This window comes from Oculina patagonica, chromosome 1 (genome assembly GCF_052425735.1).
Source record: "Oculina patagonica isolate OP01 chromosome 1, crgOcupat, whole genome shotgun sequence".
Lineage (NCBI taxonomy): Eukaryota > Metazoa > Cnidaria > Anthozoa > Scleractinia > Oculinidae > Oculina > Oculina patagonica.
The window spans coordinates 30,608,494-30,625,692 of record NC_135758.1 but is presented as its reverse complement, the minus strand read 5'-3'; the positions used below and the strand labels follow the sequence as shown (position 1 = coordinate 30,625,692).

At 36.5% G+C, this 17,199-nt stretch overlaps 1 protein-coding gene and 1 pseudogene across 1 annotated transcript; both read right to left on the bottom strand.

Moving 5' to 3' along the window:
* Window positions 1-2,352: 2,352 nt before the first annotated feature.
* LOC144634235 (alpha-1A adrenergic receptor-like) lies at window positions 2,353-6,303 on the bottom strand. Its single transcript, XM_078493507.1, has 2 exons — window positions 6,260-6,303; window positions 2,353-3,372 (listed from the first exon to the last, which is right to left on the bottom strand). Exon 2 carries the CDS (start codon window positions 3,340-3,342, stop codon window positions 2,353-2,355), a length of 990 nt encoding a protein of 329 aa, XP_078349633.1. The 5' UTR covers window positions 3,343-3,372; window positions 6,260-6,303.
* Window positions 6,304-12,629: 6,326 nt separating this feature from the next.
* On the bottom strand, window positions 12,630-13,512 carry LOC144633299 (adenosine receptor A3-like; annotated as a pseudogene).
* Window positions 13,513-17,199: the final 3,687 nt, after the last annotated feature.

Below are 17,199 nucleotides of genomic sequence, written 5' to 3'. Positions count from 1 at the left end.
GAGATAGGCCTAAGAGCATCGGAGGAGTTGAATTTTAGGCCGCACGTAGGCAACTTTTCAAAATTTCTACGTGAAGAGTAAGCTACTAAATCACTAAAACCTGTTAAGCAACCCAATGTGAGCCTTTTTACCTCATCTGCAAAATTATGAATCGCAATGCATGGAAATTATTTATTAGAGTTAAAAAAAAATTAGACTATTTTGGGAAGCCTCGAATGGTATAAGAACTTGGCTTAGGGATAAGCCCTTGATTGACACGAAGCCAATCCGTTACGGCCCAATCCATTAGACTAAGTGCCATAACACCCCGTTTGTTTCCTATCTAAAACGGCTTTTAGTATCCTTAACCGATAAGCAGTTAATGGACATTTTATCTTTGTCATATAATGGTGGGAACAATTTTTAAAACTCCAGACAGCCAGGAGCAAGAGGATTGAAAAAAATATACTTCTTCTATCTTACTAATATTTTTAGAAACATTGGCAAGAAAATACTGATGAGGCTTAATCTATTTGAAATCATCTTTATTACATGTTAAGCTTGTGGTCAAAATATTGCAATTCCATAACTTTCTCACACTTACATCTTACATTATCTACATCTACAATGTCCTCACTGAATGTCATATTTATTTGAACCAATCAAGCCACGAAACAAATCAGTGTAGAAATACCATCCCCAAAAGTAGCCACAACTTTAGTGGTGATTTGATATCTGATTTACCCTTAAAGTGCACCTAAACCCCGAAACAATACGTTCAAAATTGATTGTACATGAGTTAGAGAGTTGAATGGTTAAATATTTCTTAATCTCAATGTTGCGTTTTTAAGTTATGAAGGTTTATTTTTCCAATATGTTAATGAGTATGACGTCTACCCAGGCTTTTAAGCATACTTGTTTTGCTTATATCATTATTTACTCGCCATTACCAGACACCAAATTTACAATAAAAATTGTGGAAATTGCGAGTATTATGATAATGCTTTTAAATACTGCTTGTGTGAACCAGTCAAAATCTGTATATTGAATGAAGACTGGGTAGACATCATACTCATTAACATTTTGGAAAAATAAAAAAAAAACCTTGATCACTATTTTCAGAGCGTTCCTCCTTAGAAAATGTTCTACAAAAACTAAAGCATGCGAAGCAATTTTTATGTCTCACCTTAACGCGAGGTCTTTTCCTGCCCGTCCCAAATGAAAAAAAAATACGAGCCTTTTTCCTGAACGGACATTTGAACACAGTCAGATGATTATTAGCTAATTATAATCGATATTTACATTTATCTACACATTGGCAATTATTGAAGAATATTTACCAGCGCAATTGCAATCATTTTGTAATAACACAGTATTAGTCATCAATCTACAGAATCTGGGAGGCGAAATGTTGTGTTTTCTCATACCCAATGTTTCTTCATAAAATATATTTTCATAAATTCAAACTTGCAGTCGAAGCTTTGTCAATAGTGGTTTTCCTTTAAAGGCAAACGTCGTTCGTTTTCGGTTAGTGCGCTGGACAGGCCTCGAGCCAGGACCACCCCTACAACAAGCACCGGCCTGATGCCAATTCGCTCGAATACAGTAAAAAAAACCGCGAGTACGAACCTAGTTTTTTACATGTTAGTTTAAACAGGTTCTTAATAAATGGTAGTTAACAAAAATTTGGGTTATTTAGGTTCTTAACAGGTTTTTATTTTCTCAGGAAAAATTTATACTGTTACTAACAGAACTTTTAGTGATATTCGGTCCATTAATAGCCCATTTCCGAGTTCTCGCATTTTAGAGATCTGGTGCCGAAATCGACTCATGAGATCGAGGCTAAGTGCATTGCATCCCATCAAACATGGAGGCTTCGAGTGAAAAAACAACATGCAGTGAAGATTTCTCGAAAGTAAAGGTCAATAAATTGAAAAATTATTTGCGAGAGAGAGGTATACAATTAAGCGATGGTGGCAAAGGAAAACGAGAAATTTTCACTGCATGTTGTTTTTTCACTCGAAGCCTCCATGTTTGATGGGATGCAATGCACTTAGCCTCGATCTCATGAGTCGATTTCGGCACCAGATCTCTAAAATGCGAGAACTCGGAAATGGGCTATTGTACACAATTTGCATACCACACAAGTGTTTATGTAATAATGAAGCACTAAACATTTAGAGCATGACATTGTATGCATGTACAGTAAAGCCCTGTCCAAACTTATTTTCCCAAAAGTAAACATTATTAATCAATTTTAGAAAATAACAACCTGTTTTCAAATTTTAGGCTAAATAGGTTCTTAAATGTTAGGTTCTTACTCGCGGGTTTTTACTGTTCAGGTTTTATCAACCGTCTGTTTTGCCTCGTGTCTTAGCGTTCACTTGTGTTTGGAAAACGCGGTACATGAACAGGAGCAGCAGGAGCAACATTCCCATGCACCTTAAAAATACCTTGTAGTCCTAGTAGCTTAACAAAAGCAACAAAATACCTCCGACTTCTAGCACAATATATGTAAGGATTGATGGAAGAGTTACCCATTGCCAAAACATGCAGTGAAAAGAATATCTTCCAGTATCTGGCGTGATCGGGATCTTTGGAAAGAACGTGAGGAAAAATCAAAAACGGCAACCAGCAACCAACTGCTACCCCCAGAATGATGGCGATAGTTTTTGCTGCTTTTCTTTTTCGCTTAATATTAGACACGTCTTCATCAAGTGAGCCATTTTGCACTTGAATCACAGAGTCCTCAACTCGTTTCGCGATGAGAAATATGTGGAAGTAGATTGACACTGTTCCAGTAAGAAACAGAATGATGTTAATGCCCAGATATTTTTTGGGAACAATTCCTCTGGACCAAATTACTCCACATGTAGCTGAAAAAATCCAGATGCAGACCACAGTGGCTATTGCACGTCTTCTGGTCACCATAATATCGTATTTCAGGGGAAAGCGAATGGCAATCAGGCGTTCCACCGTCACACCAAACATGTTTGTAATGGAAGCAACCATTGAGAAAATTCCAAGGAAATGTAAAATTTGATAATATACCGTATTAACGGAGAGTTGTTGCAAACGTGGCAGTCTGTAAGCTTCCAAAGGCTGGTAAACCGCTGTAACAATGAAGTCAGATAAGGACAGACTAAAAATAAACAGGTCTGGAATTTCCCTCAAGCTTTCGAACTTGATTATCGATAAGAGAACCAGGGAGGTTCCAAGAGTTCCCAGAGCACTGGTCACACCCAGTACAGTGCACAAAATGAAAGCATCCGACAATTCAAGAGTTTGGCCTTCTATCGAGACAGTTGGTCCACTCGTTGAGTAACCTGGAGTCAGGTTCAGCCAAAGTGAACGATTTTCCATGTTAAATTTTTGTCCATGAAACAGGTCAATCTAAGGAGGGATAACACATATACAATAACCTCTTTGTCAGGCTCTGTGTGAAAGCTCTTAGAGTTTTAACTTGTTTTAACTTGTTTAGAGCCGTAATTATTATTATTGTTATTATTATTATTATTATTATTATTATTATTATTAGTATTATTATTATTATTATTATTATTATTATAACTACTATTATTTTTATTATTACTATAATTATTATTATCATTATTATTATTATTATTATTATTATTAATCCTAAACTGCAATAGTTTTGCTTTACTTTTTTGTGATTAGTTTAAAAAAACTCGCACACTTTTTCAAGCAATCAGAAGTGAAAACTGACGCTTATATACTGACAATTTTTTGTTTCGCTTTGCGTCGGCACATGTATTTGTTTCAAGTTTTGTTTTTAGTCAGTGGATTCTCCCCCCTGTCCTCCTTTGTGATTACTGAAAAATAATTACTTTGGTCTTGGTTTTACGATCCTCAAACGGAAAACCACTCTTGTGGAGCGATTTTTGTTTTCTTCGTAATTCTCCGATTTCCTCGTTTATGACACTTTTAAGTCATCCATCATTAATGTCGGATAAGCAAATTTGGTCGCTGTGACTTATTTATGATATAGTACACTATTTATAAACCTGCGCAACTGTGGTAAAAAGTCCACCGATTAACGATATAGAATATACCATCATGAGCAAAAACTTAAGAAGTTCCTTTTGCCTAAAAATTGAAATACAAATTTTAATTTGTTTTCATGTAAGATGCATTTTTGGAGGTTTTTGTTACTGATATACATTTAGTTTAATACGTACCACAAAGACTGAATACTTTCCGTTTACTTTCTTTAGTTCACAGTCTCGAAATTTATTAATTTCTTTGAAAGTTTTGGGTCGTCGTTGAAAGGACAGCGTAGCTGTCGGAGTGGTTAGAGCGCTGGACTTAAAATCCGGTTACACCTGGTCTCGGTGTTCCAGGATTTATCTCCTTGACAATGATTAGGCGTAAGCTAGAAAACTGGTAGACCTCTTGCCGGTTGATTCTTACTTTTATGCTTTTTTCACTGTTGGTTTGCCTGTTTACATTGGGCATTGGTCAATTAAAAAATTTATTGTTTTATTTGTGAAATATTGAAAGCTTCCTTTCTTTGACATGAAATTTCCATTATCCTATTTCTGAAACTTTCACCTCTCATCTTAAGAAATTAAAATTATTTACTGTTTTCCGGGATCTTTTCCGAGGTTAAGAATATTTAAAATTCGACGTTTCGATCAGTTTCACTGATCTTCTTCAGGCTGTTGTTAAAATGACAATATGGCGGAATGTTTTTTCTATGGCGAAACAGTCCGCCATATTGTCATTTTAACAACAGCCTGAAGAAGATCAGTGAAACTGATCGAAACGTCGAATTTTAAATATTCTTTACCTCGAAAAAGATCCCGGAAACAGTAAATAATTTTAAATTTCCATTAGTTTAATTAAATTAGTTGTGCAATATAAATGGAGAATATTTTTGATTGATCAACTCTTTACTTATGTACGGGTTGTATGTCTCTTGGTTTTCTAAAAACCATCTTTGCACTAAAAAGTCAAAGAAACATGATCAATGCGACTTGGACGTAAAATCCTTTTAAAAGCTATGAGAGCGATGAGAGCCCCCAATAATTTTACTTTTAACTTTGCAAAGACCTCAGGTCCGAACGGTTTCAGACAGTAGTAGAAACTGCAACACTAGCCAGAAAATCTAATAAAATCCGAAAAATCTTTCGATATAATTGACATTGAAATCACCATTGACCAGGTGGACAAAAAATGACCGCTTTAAAATTTACGCAGTATTTATTCATTATTCTCAATAATTTTCTCCGGAACTTAATTTCGCGGAAAAGACAGAGCCATATTCCGCAAGGTTTGGTTTTTGCGATTTCAAACAAAAATGGACTCAAACTAGCAGTAAGTTTTCCAATGAAAAGAACTCCGCATTCACACAAAATAAACGCTTTTAATCGACTGAAGCATACATAGCTCAAAAATAAGTCACAAATACCTTCATTTAATAAGTACATTAAGGTGCATTATGGGCGCGCGTTTTCGTCACCAGCGAACGGTATTTCTTGTATTAATAATATGGTGTTAAATCTCGCGCTTCTTTTCTTTTAATTTTCGGGGAACCTTTTCCCGACTGTCTACACTTTCGCATTAATTTTGTTTAGTTGGTGAGTATTGCAAATTTAAGACTCGTGAAGATAAGTAGTGACAATACGGAATGAAACAAAATATCTCTTTTAGCATCATTTGTGGCGCGCGTAGCTTACTTCCGTTTGTTTCCAAGAGATCGAGAAATGGGACGCATGCAACATAAGATCAGGATTTGAACAAGACCTTAAAAAACACAAACAAAGAATAACCATTTGAATATCAATTTACTTACTGAAAATTGGATGCGACCTAAAGACGTACCAATTTTTTTATTTTTATATCAATTCCCCAGATAGTTGTTTTGTGGTTTTAACTTTCATTCATTCAAGCAGTATTCATTCAAAAGAAGCTGCGTGTATGATATGGAATTAGCAGCATGTTACGTTATAAACAGAGCCGTAACTAGCAAGAGGCAAGACGAGGCACTTGCCTCGTCTAAATCTTTACCCAAAATTAATAACAAAATATGTTTTGTTGGGAAAATAATCCCCAGTTGAACACGATTGATTTTTTTTTTCAAGAAATTCCTCATGAAAAAAGGCTCCGAAAGCGATTAAGAGCTTCTAGATTTCAGACTTTTCTGGAGGGCATGTCCCCAGAACCCACTATTAAGATCTTGCCTCGTCTATGGCAAAGGTCTGGTTACGGCCCCGTTACAAATGAAATACCAACAGCACCTCAATCAATTAAAACTTACCCAGAACTGAACAATTTGGTTCTACCCGTTCCGATTTCAATTTCATGACCTCAGTGTCTTGGGTTAGTGGTCGTTTCTGTGTATAATCCGCCAGAAAAGATAGGGTTAAGGCTATTTGAACACCTTATCAGTTTTAACTTAAAAGGATCAATCCTAATTAGTTCAAACCTGCTTTTTGAGCTTTTTATTTGTTTTGATCTTTGATCGAGATAAACGTTTGACAGCAAATGGACAGACCTTGTCAGGAGAACTCATATAGCTTTTTTAACATCGTTGACAGAACTTTCTGGTGCTAATATCCCGACAGATGGCATGGTTTACAGCTGTTTAGTGGGTAAGTTTTTCTGTCACTCATCGACCATTGTAGCTTCGGTCCGGCGTCTCGTTTCAAATTAAAAAGTTGCTTAAGGTAAAAACCAATCTAGCAAAAGAAGGAAGAAGGAAACCACAGTTGAATCCCGATAACACGAACCCTCAAAGGAAATTGAAAAGGGGTTTAAATTATCAGGTACTTTGAGTATATTCAATGATTAAATTGGTAAGAAAAAACCCAGAAGGGAAATCAAAAAAGGTTCAAGTTATCGGGATTCAACTGCATTTTCGTTTTCGGTGAAATGCATTTTCTATTTTGACCCTCGGACTCCTTCAGGATCATAAGTTTTAATTTGCTTAAATTAATTTTCATAGTATTATTACGCACCTACGCGAAATTCAATATTCAATGAAACCCAGGCGTATGAACAACCCCGTCCTGTTTTTACGGCGATCTTATTTTTGCCCAAACATGTTTTCAATCAATTTTGCCTTGAAACGACCACCTTGTTAATACGACCAAGGACTCCCTTTTAAAGTCGCATCCGTAATTTTCTTTATGGTTATACGGCCAATCGAAATGCCTGATGAGATAAATGACAAAAAACAAATAAAGGCTTAGTAAAATTGTGTAAATGACAGAGATGATACAATGACACAATGCGTCATTTGTCTTTACTTTACACAGCATAAAAATTGGGATTTACATGAAATTAAAGTTGGTTAAATCCAACTTTACACCATCAATTTAATGTTGTAAAGGTGATTAAACTGAGCTTTACACTACAGTGTGTAAATGTGATTTAAAGTTGGTGTAAAGAAGTCTCTTTATCTGCCTTTATACTTGAGTGTAAAGCTGGGATAAAGATCAGCTTTAAAAAATGTAAAGTCAGCGAATAGCTGAATGAATTCCAAATTTACGCCAGCTTTATTTGAGCTTTACACCACGGTAAAGTAATATTTTCATGCTGTGTTAGTGCGAGCAGGTCTCAGTAGGTTAAATTAAATCATAGCGGTCATGGAAAAGTATTAGTACCATAACTTGAACCTGTCCCCTTTAAGCGGACCACATTTTGTATTGCCCAACGATGATCGTTTTCACGAGCCACACCGTCCCTCATTTATGAAAGATGCGGTTCTCGGAGTGATGATGCGATTTTTCCTGCCTTAAATAACGGGGCCCGAAGAGTTTTTTGGGCCTCGGCTTTCGCCCCTACCCGACCCTTTTTTCCTCAATAAAAATAGGTAGCAGGATCCCTGGGCCCATCTCCTACATCCAAACGATGTACCGATGAAAAAGAAACGATAAAACGATTGAGAAGTAGAGGGTTTCTACCTTCATTACAATCCGTGTCACTCAAATCGTTCCACTTTCATTTTAAGAATTGGAATAAAACTCTTTAAATTCCATGTTCCTGTTAGTTTAGCAGCGGTGGGATTAATACTGTACGAATCAAATTGTTAAACTTCTACAAGTTTGGTATATCTTCCCTTTTTTACTCGTGAATGTAATGAAACGAGTATGGTTATGGAAAGTGATATGCAAATTTTCACTCGGTCAGTCGGTCGGTCAATGGGCTGTTAATTTTAATTTATGAATAATAATTTACGCTTTAAATTATAAATTAATTTTCCGTGTTTTTTTTTTTAATTTTTGTTTCACACATATGAGGTTTGAACCGGCGACTCCTAACATCAACTATGGTTTTGAAGACCAAACGCCTAACCGCTAGACCACTTCGACTTGCGTGTCATTTAGGCTGAAAATTAGCATATAGGTTTCTTTGTGTTGGACGATTAAATGCAGAGAGCCACACAACGTTAGGAAGACTATGGCACAATTGTTGTCGGATCTCACGTAACTTGGAGATGTCTAGAACTCACTCGAGGTGTATAAAACAGTAATTTTAAATGCACGGCTAGTACGACGACATTTGTTGGAAATTATTTGGCCGATATTTCGACTAGTCAACTAGTCTTCTACAGGGCCAGAGCTGGAGTGAGATAAAATAACGGCTCTAAAATTAAATAAAAGTATATAAGTGGATAATACGTAACACGATAGCATATAAGGAAAAAGCATAAAATACAGCGTCGAGGGTGTAATATATACGTAAAAGAAAAAACGCACTAATAATATATAAAAGAGAAAAAAAAAAAAAAAAAAAAAAAAAAAAAATAATAAAAACTAAAGCTAACTTTCATATAACGATCTAAAGAAAAATATCACTTTCAGAGCGTCTATTGAGGCCATTAGGTTCAAGAGTTTTGCCTCGGTCTATGAGTATGCTTCTCTTGCTTTGCGACGAGAGTACTTTTAGTGGGTAGCAATTCAAGAGGAACTAGAGACATGTCTGATGTGCAGTGCCCTGGCTGTTGAATGAGTAGGGACTGTAGTGGCTGCTTTCTTGTGCCTTGGATTATTGCTGGCCTGCCTGTGTTCACAGTACTTACTGAACACCTCAAGTCATCCATATCATACAAAACGGTCAATCCCTTACATCTTGCTCTACGTCTACGCCGAATCTTTCCACTAAACTTTTTTGAACATCGCGTTAAAAATTCAGAATATCTAGTTAAAAGAGGCTAAAAAACGTTATTTCAGAATCGAAAGCACGTTATCACGGGCAGAGTTTGCAGAACAACTCGCAAACACGATCTGATAATTCTTAGTATCAATAATCATTGTAACTTCAAATTAAAAAATTTCTTACTCCTCTTCATTAATCCTGTATCTACCGCGCTCTCCCAACCTTCTATCTCCGAGCGAAATTAAAGGCCCTAACCAATCATCAGCCGCCACCCGCACCTTCCGCTGTAACTCAAATCATCATCCTCACTCCCCCACATCGAAGATGGCAAAAAACATATACCTTCAGCAGTACTAACAAGTCAGACAATTAAAATCACATAACGTCAACTAACTAACCTTATTATACAATGTAAAGATGTAATAAAAATATGTAGGAGAAACAAAACGAACTCTTCGGGAACGTTTCACTGAACACAGGCAGGCCAGCAATAATCCAAGGCACAAGAAAGCAGCCACTGCAGTCCCTACTCATTTCAACATGCCAGGGCACTGCACATCAACTCTCTAGTTCCTCTTATTGCTACCCACTAAAATACTTCTCGTCGCAAACAAGAGAAGCATATCTCATAACCGAGGCAAAACTCTTGAACCTAATGGCCTCAATAACGCTCTGAACAGTGATATGTTATATCTTTAGATCGTTATTGAAAGTTAGCTTTAGTTTATTATTATTTTTTATTTTTATTTTTATTTTTTATATTTTTTTCATCTTTTATATTTATTATGCGTTATTTTCTTTATACGTATATATTACACCCTCGACGCTGTATTTTATCTTTTTCCTTATATGCTATCTTCTATTATCCACTTTATTTTTATTTAATTTAGGAGCCGTAATTTATCTCACTCCACTCTCCCTGTAGAAGACTGTTGATAGTCGATGGCCATTCAAAAATTCGTCGTACTACCGTGCATTTAAAATTTCTTTGTGTTGTCCTTATCCCGCTGACCGCTACCGTAGGTACAAATTAATGGCTTGTATGTATAAAACTTTTTCGATGGCTCGATTATCTCTTAATTTCATACATAAAATTTAAAAATAAATTCAAGCTTATTTTTAATTTTTAGATTTTGCAGGCACGAACTGTGGACTGCGACTGCGTTGGGTAAAAAGGTTGATTTAGAAATTGTATGAATAAAGTCAATTTTAGCAGTCTCTGAATGTTTTATAGTTCCAAGCGTATTGTACGATAATCGATAGTCATGATACGTAAATAATTTATCGTGAAAAAGCTCGCCAAACTGACGAATTTTGTTGCCTTTTAATAATATACTGTATAGTACTTGATTTGCATCTCTAATAGATTCATAAAAAAAAGGAGAAAGAAAAAAAAGACGTCGTATAAAATTGTAAAATAGATTGTCGTAAAAAAAATAATCGTCCCAGCTGAGAATCGAACCCGGGCCGCTGGACTGTAGGGGCAACGCATTACCACTACACAACGCGTTAGCAAGCTTCACTTTATGGTAGAAATTAGTGTTATATAACGAAGGCTTTTGAATGGATTACCCGCGTCCTCTGTAAACACAAGGAACCAACGTGATCATATCTCCCTTCAAACAACTTCTATACTAACATGCCGCTCACAAAAAGACAGAATCATTTCATAGCTCTACACCAATACATTTAGTATTCTCATTCACGAGTGGGCTAACAAACCCCTTTGATTAATAGATAGTCATCGTCTGATTTATAAAATATGTCAACTTAAAATTCCAAATTCGTTTCTTACAATTAGGGCTCGTAATTGCGACTCACTTGTCGGCAATGCGACCAAAATTTCATCCTTGGCGACTAAAAATTCTGGTTCAGTCGCCAGTGTGGCGACTACATTTCTGAGGTCTCTGTCTTGAAAAGGCAACACGTTTTTGTCTTTGGGTTTGTAAGTAATGAACATACCTATTAACTGTTTTTTGTGAAAAAAATGAACATTGGCCTTTTTCTATAATTTCCAACAGTGAAAATTTTCGTCTCATAAATTTGACAAACAAGCCGGCAGAAATTGGGCGTCAACCAACTTTTATACAGTGCAGTGTTACTGAGCTGAATGTTTTTCCCCCTTTTGGGTGCGTGGCTAAAATGTATTTCACCCAGAAGTGGAAACTCTCCCAGCATTGGCCCTTATCGATTGTCCTAACATAATTTTTTGGCATTTGGAAAAACGAGCATTATTCTTGGCAGCACTTTTAATAAAAGTAGCACTTCTAGCATAATTGGCATATTTTTCTAGTTTTAAAGGAAATTACCAGATTAATGACTTGCTTACTTTCTAAAATTCATAATTTTCAAGTTCTGTATATGGTTCAGCCTATATTTTCAATCGTCTGGGGGGATCTAGGAAGGTCACCGCAATATTGCGTTGTCTGTCGCCTAGAGGACTGGGCACACCGGAAGTAAAGATTGCGTCAATACCAGTTGTCGCTTTTACAGGCAACGAATTGGCGTCAAGAAACCTTCAGATACAAAAGAAGCAGCCGCCCAATAGTCCAGCACCCCTTGAAATTGCTAGAAATCGAAGCCTGAAGCAAACAAAACGCATTTACAAGACCAGGGGCATGTATCTGACGTGAAAAAATAGCAGCATACTTTAAGAAAAGCATGCTTAAGAAAAAGTAGCATAATTTTGAAAGAAAACGGGCACTGCTACTGCCTAGTAGCATAATATGCTACTTTTACTAGCACAATTGATATGGGCCTGTCTCAGAAGCTTGATAAGGGACACTGGCCAGTCAGGCCATGCTCCACACAAAACTAAATTGTTTTGACTAAATTAGATTGTTAGATTTTTAGCATTATTTTTAGTTCTTGATTGTATTTTATATTAGAGGGCCACTGGTTTGTCAGTTTTTTACTGTTATGTGTTCACCCTCTATAAATAAAGTTGATTATTATTATTTTTATTATTATTATTATTATTATTATTTTTATTATTATTATTATTATTATTATTATTATTATTATTATTATTATTATTATTATTATTATTATTAAGAGGTTAGGAACTAAAATACTTACAACTTAATTTAGCCGACGAGGCAATACAATTCAGATTTTGGAGCATACTACAGGGTCTCGATGCTCTTACAACATATCTTATACTTAGCTTTATTCTATGAACGATACTGAGTGGCGACTGTGATCATTTGAAATTGAACACCCTATAAGTTGTGCCAAGGCACGATTTTCAACCCCCAAGAGGTATGAGCAGCATCTCCTACAACGCTACAGAGGGACTATGTCAATAAGGTCGATGTTAGATGGAAAGCTACAAGAACAGTTTAATTTTCTTTTGTGTCCTTTTTTTTCTTTTGTTGTTTTTGTTGGTTTTGCTGTGTTGTCAAAAAAGGTTGCTACCTTGATCAATATGCTCAACTAAATTTTCTGTACTTAGTTTGTTGTATTATTTGGGCCATTGAGATTGATTTGATCATGACCTTCAAAACCGATGGAAAACCACTGTAGCTTCACGATAAACCAAAACACTGCCTCATTGTCCCTTTCACTGCTCGTCTCACTTCTCTTATCTTCCAGCAATAGAGTACTGGGTTTAAGGATGAGTTGAGGAAAACCAGTATTCCAGTAAAATTCCAAGCAATAACGTTGCATGGAGTTAGTCCACGCAATGTGCTTAAAGCAGTAGCAATAGTATATGGTAGATAACACACTACGAGCGTTAAATGTATCCACAATGCGCTGGAAACCGTGTTTTTTTGTACCGCACCATGTTCAAGGATGCCCCAGAATTGACTTGGGAACCGTGAACTTGAGCTTGTTGCCGGCGAAGTGAAACGTAAATTTTCAAATAACAGCAAGACGAGATAATTAAACATAACAAAAGCCACACGCAAGATCCTATAAAGAAAGCACGCTTGTTCCATAAGTAAGTCAAGGCAAAAGCAAAGCTCATAATCCACTAAAATATAACGAACAAACGAACGCGGGTTAGAGTAACAATCTCTCTGTATCTTAACCTCAACAAAAGAGAGAGAAGTCTGTCCACACTTATTGCGGTTAACGTGCTGATAGATTCTCCACACAGTAAAGCACTTGAAATGTACGCCAAATTTTCAGTTATTCCACAAAGATTCCTGTTCTTGTTAGCAATCGTCATGAAGTAAGTCTAAATATGGGTTGTGAAAGACGTCCAACGAAGAGATCCGTACTCGACAAACAACGAAACAAAAGTTTCGACGACGAATGAAGCGATGAAACTTTCTGAAGAGCGACGAGAATTAGTATGTTTCCTAACAGTGCAGTAATGGATAAAATCACATTCACTGGAACAAAAAAATAAGGGTTAAATATGTATTTGATCCCCTTGCTTTCTTCGACACTCAACGAGCACATGGATAATTTGACGTCCTTTTTACCGAATGGTAATGAGGTATAGTGACCATTCTCGAAGTCACGTGTCACAACTGGATCACTCACTCACTCATTCCATTCTGATATTAAACCGCAATTAATGCATGCATTTAACAGTAAACGTGCTGACAAAAAGGTTCTTTAATACGCCATTCAGCACATGTCAATCTAAAACAAATTATTCTCCAACCTCGTTTCCAGGGTCTCTCTCTTTCACAAGGTTGAATTTTTACAAAACAAATTATGGTAATAAAAGAGAATAGAATTCGCTCAACGAAGCCTCAGAGCATACGATATCAATGACCCGTTGCGTAAGAAAACATTCCAAGGCAAATGAAGTGACATTATGACATTACTGATAGCAGCTATAAGGTACATGCAGTTACGCTTGCCTTCTGACGTGTTTAAGTAAACACGACATTCATGGCACGCTTTTGTTTCGCGTCACGTCATCTCGTGTCACGTCATCCGTTTTTCATCTTTCATCGAGCAGAAACGCACATCTTTCTCTCAAATTTTATTCGCTTCTCAAAATATTGCTATACGTGCTGATCGTAAAAGTAAACATATTCACAAAACAAATTTACTAAATGGTAAAAAGGATCAAATGTTGCACTAAAATATTTTGTGGTGAAAAAATAGAAATCGCGCTACGAAACCTGAGAGCACGGACCATCAATGCCGCAACTTCCATGGAAAAATTAAACATTCAAAGGCAAACAAAGTGACATGTTTGGACGCTTATTTGAAAAAAGGCAAATTAAGTGAGATTGTGGCATTATTGATGGCAGCTATAAGCTACATGGAGTTATGCTTAAATTATAAAAAAATATATTATTGCGCTTGCCGTGTGACGTGTTTTAGTTAACACGACATCCACAGCACGTTTTTGTTTCGTGTCACGTCATCTCGTGTCACGTTGGTATTGAACGCTAGTAATAAAGTAAAATTGCGTAACATTATTGGACGCTTATTTCTTTGGAAAAAAAATGCGAAGGTCGACACTTCATCGAATTACCATGAGGTTGCTCGAAGAGCCTTTGATCTCGTATATGTGACGTAAAGTTGATCATTTTTACTGTTGTGTGAAATATTGAAATTAAGCTTTCTTGCTTTGACAGGAAATTTCTTTCCGACTTTTTTTCTTCGCAAACAAGTGGATCACACCGACTTACGATCGCATGACACGGCGATACGTTTGCACAAAGTTGAAATTGTCACTTTAGCGGGGAATTGTATAATTGCCATCTCTTATTTTTTTTATAAAAAGGTTGTCTATTTACAGAGTAATTAATAATATATAATAGCGAAATATGAACCAAAAAAAATAATCGAAAATAAAAACAAACAAAAAAATATGAAAATTCGATAAAACTAAGTTAGGCGGGCGGTTGTGTTATCTATTGCAATGTCTACATTGTTAGTGCCCTGTGTTCTTCTTATGGATCTTGATCCTCTAAGGCACAGTAAGGCCGAGCGTATTAGAGCAAAGGAGACTCTTGCTCTCACCCATTGCATGGTATTCGCATAGCTTTCTCCTTTCTTAGTAGATAGCAACTCAACTAAGCGTTTGTGATAGATCTTACATTCAGTTCCCATTCCGCCTGTACTGCTGAAGATTAATGTCGCTGTATGTTTTGTTATAATTTATCTACACGAGCCTTACGCGATGAATACACCTGCAATTGCAAATGCGTTTCTTGCGATGGCTTTTAGATTTAACTAAAACGTTATGCCATGTGGAAGTTTTCTCCTTAACGATTAGAGTCAATGTGAATTAAACAAATAGCTTAAAAGCATTAAAAAATTGCTGCCCCAGTTGTAACTTGAAACAAGTTTGTGGAAGAACGGCACAGCACCCGAAACCAAACGCGAATAAAATTTCAAACGCGAAATATATTTTTTTCTTTTTTCTGCAACTTCTACATTTTATTCTCATTTGTTATACCCCCTTTTTGACTTCCGCCAAAATTTCAAGAATACGCAAACAGAGAAAAAACTTTCGGAAACCGCATAGTACCTAGAGTAAACATTGCGGTAATGCGCAGTTTTGCTGACGGAAACGTGGTATTTACTTATGCTTCCGTTGCTGCTCCACGCAGAGGAAAAAGTCCACTCTTATTATGTTTACGAAAGATTTCCGTCAAAACAAACGAATGTTTCTGTTGTTTTCGACACTCTGTTTTAACGTTTTAGAGAAACTAACATATTAAAAAAAATCTTACACATTTCCAGTCGCATTAGAAAACAGGGTTTATTATACAAATAGCAAAATAGAAAAAAGTCCAACGGAGATGAATATTATAGAATTTTTTTAGCTTGTACTTCAGTGCTTGCAGCTGCCTGCAGCAAACAGTTGTGTTATGAGCTACATCATACACTTGAATTACAGCGCAGCCCGTTTAACCGTGAGTGCTAGAGATCTTTTATGATTGTGCTTGTGCTTCCAGTTGGTAGTGAAGTAAAACCGCTGGCATTAACCGTTAGCCATTAGCCTCAAACGCGAATCTAACCACTCGTGGCTTACAGTTTCATGCCTCCTCCCCACGATTGGTAGCACTCAGCAGCACTCGTATCGGGTTTCACTTAAATCGAGATTTGCCCTCTCGAAAGGTGGCAATCTTTTCTGAAATATCACTAGGAATAGTTAACAATATGGCTGCCCCCGCTGCTAATTAGTTTTTCATTTCTGCACAGACGTTACTACAGTCAATTCTTTTGCTTGACATGTCTTAGCTATTTTATCTACTAAATAGTTTGAAAATCAATTTTCGGTTTGGGATGTTAATAAAGAAGATACTCCCTGACGGCTCATGCTTTCTAATAGTTTCTGGCCTTTTCTTCTTCAAGATGGAACGAGGACATACGATTTAAAGCCAAGTGAATTAACAAAACAAATTGAAATTTTGCATAAAAACAATCTGACAGATTCAGTTTATGGTAAACGTAAATTTAATTATAAGAACGCGACTGCAACAGCCTGACATCGGCATCTAGCGATGTTTTGCTGTAATTAGTGATCTCAGCGAGGATAAACTAAGTAACAGCAAAACGTTTTAAAACTACCATTTGTGGTGAAATTACCACTTCAAGGATGCCTCCTCGGGTCCAAGACCCTGCAGGGGCAATAAAATGAGGTTTTGGTTAATGGATTTGACTGAATTACCTGCAGGAACTATGAGACTGAATGAACGGATTATTATCAGCTGTACACACGACATAAAGTTGTAAGAGAGCTGAAAATACTGATTTATTGATGGGATAACGACATGTCGTTATGTCCTGCTGTTTATTATGAATGGTTCACCCAGTTGGCGTACCGGATTCCCTTGTTGGTGGCAGTCTAATCATTTTGCATATAAAAAGAAAATAATCAGCAGAAGTCATGAAACGATGTCTCTTCAACTACTGTACGAAGGGCTAATGGGCGTCTTTAACTTCTAATTCCCGTAATGATATATCCTAGCCCCGTGATTAACAGCCACATTGTCTAATAGCAGCTGTTTCTTTCGCTGTCATCTGTACATTTTACTTTAGATTTTTCTCTCAGCAAAGAAGGCAGGTTCAAGTCCAAACCCAACAAACGTGACTTTCCCGCGCTTGTTATAAATCAGTTCGACAATAATTTCGCTTCAAGTCATAATCCTGCAATTACTTCATCAGTTCTCG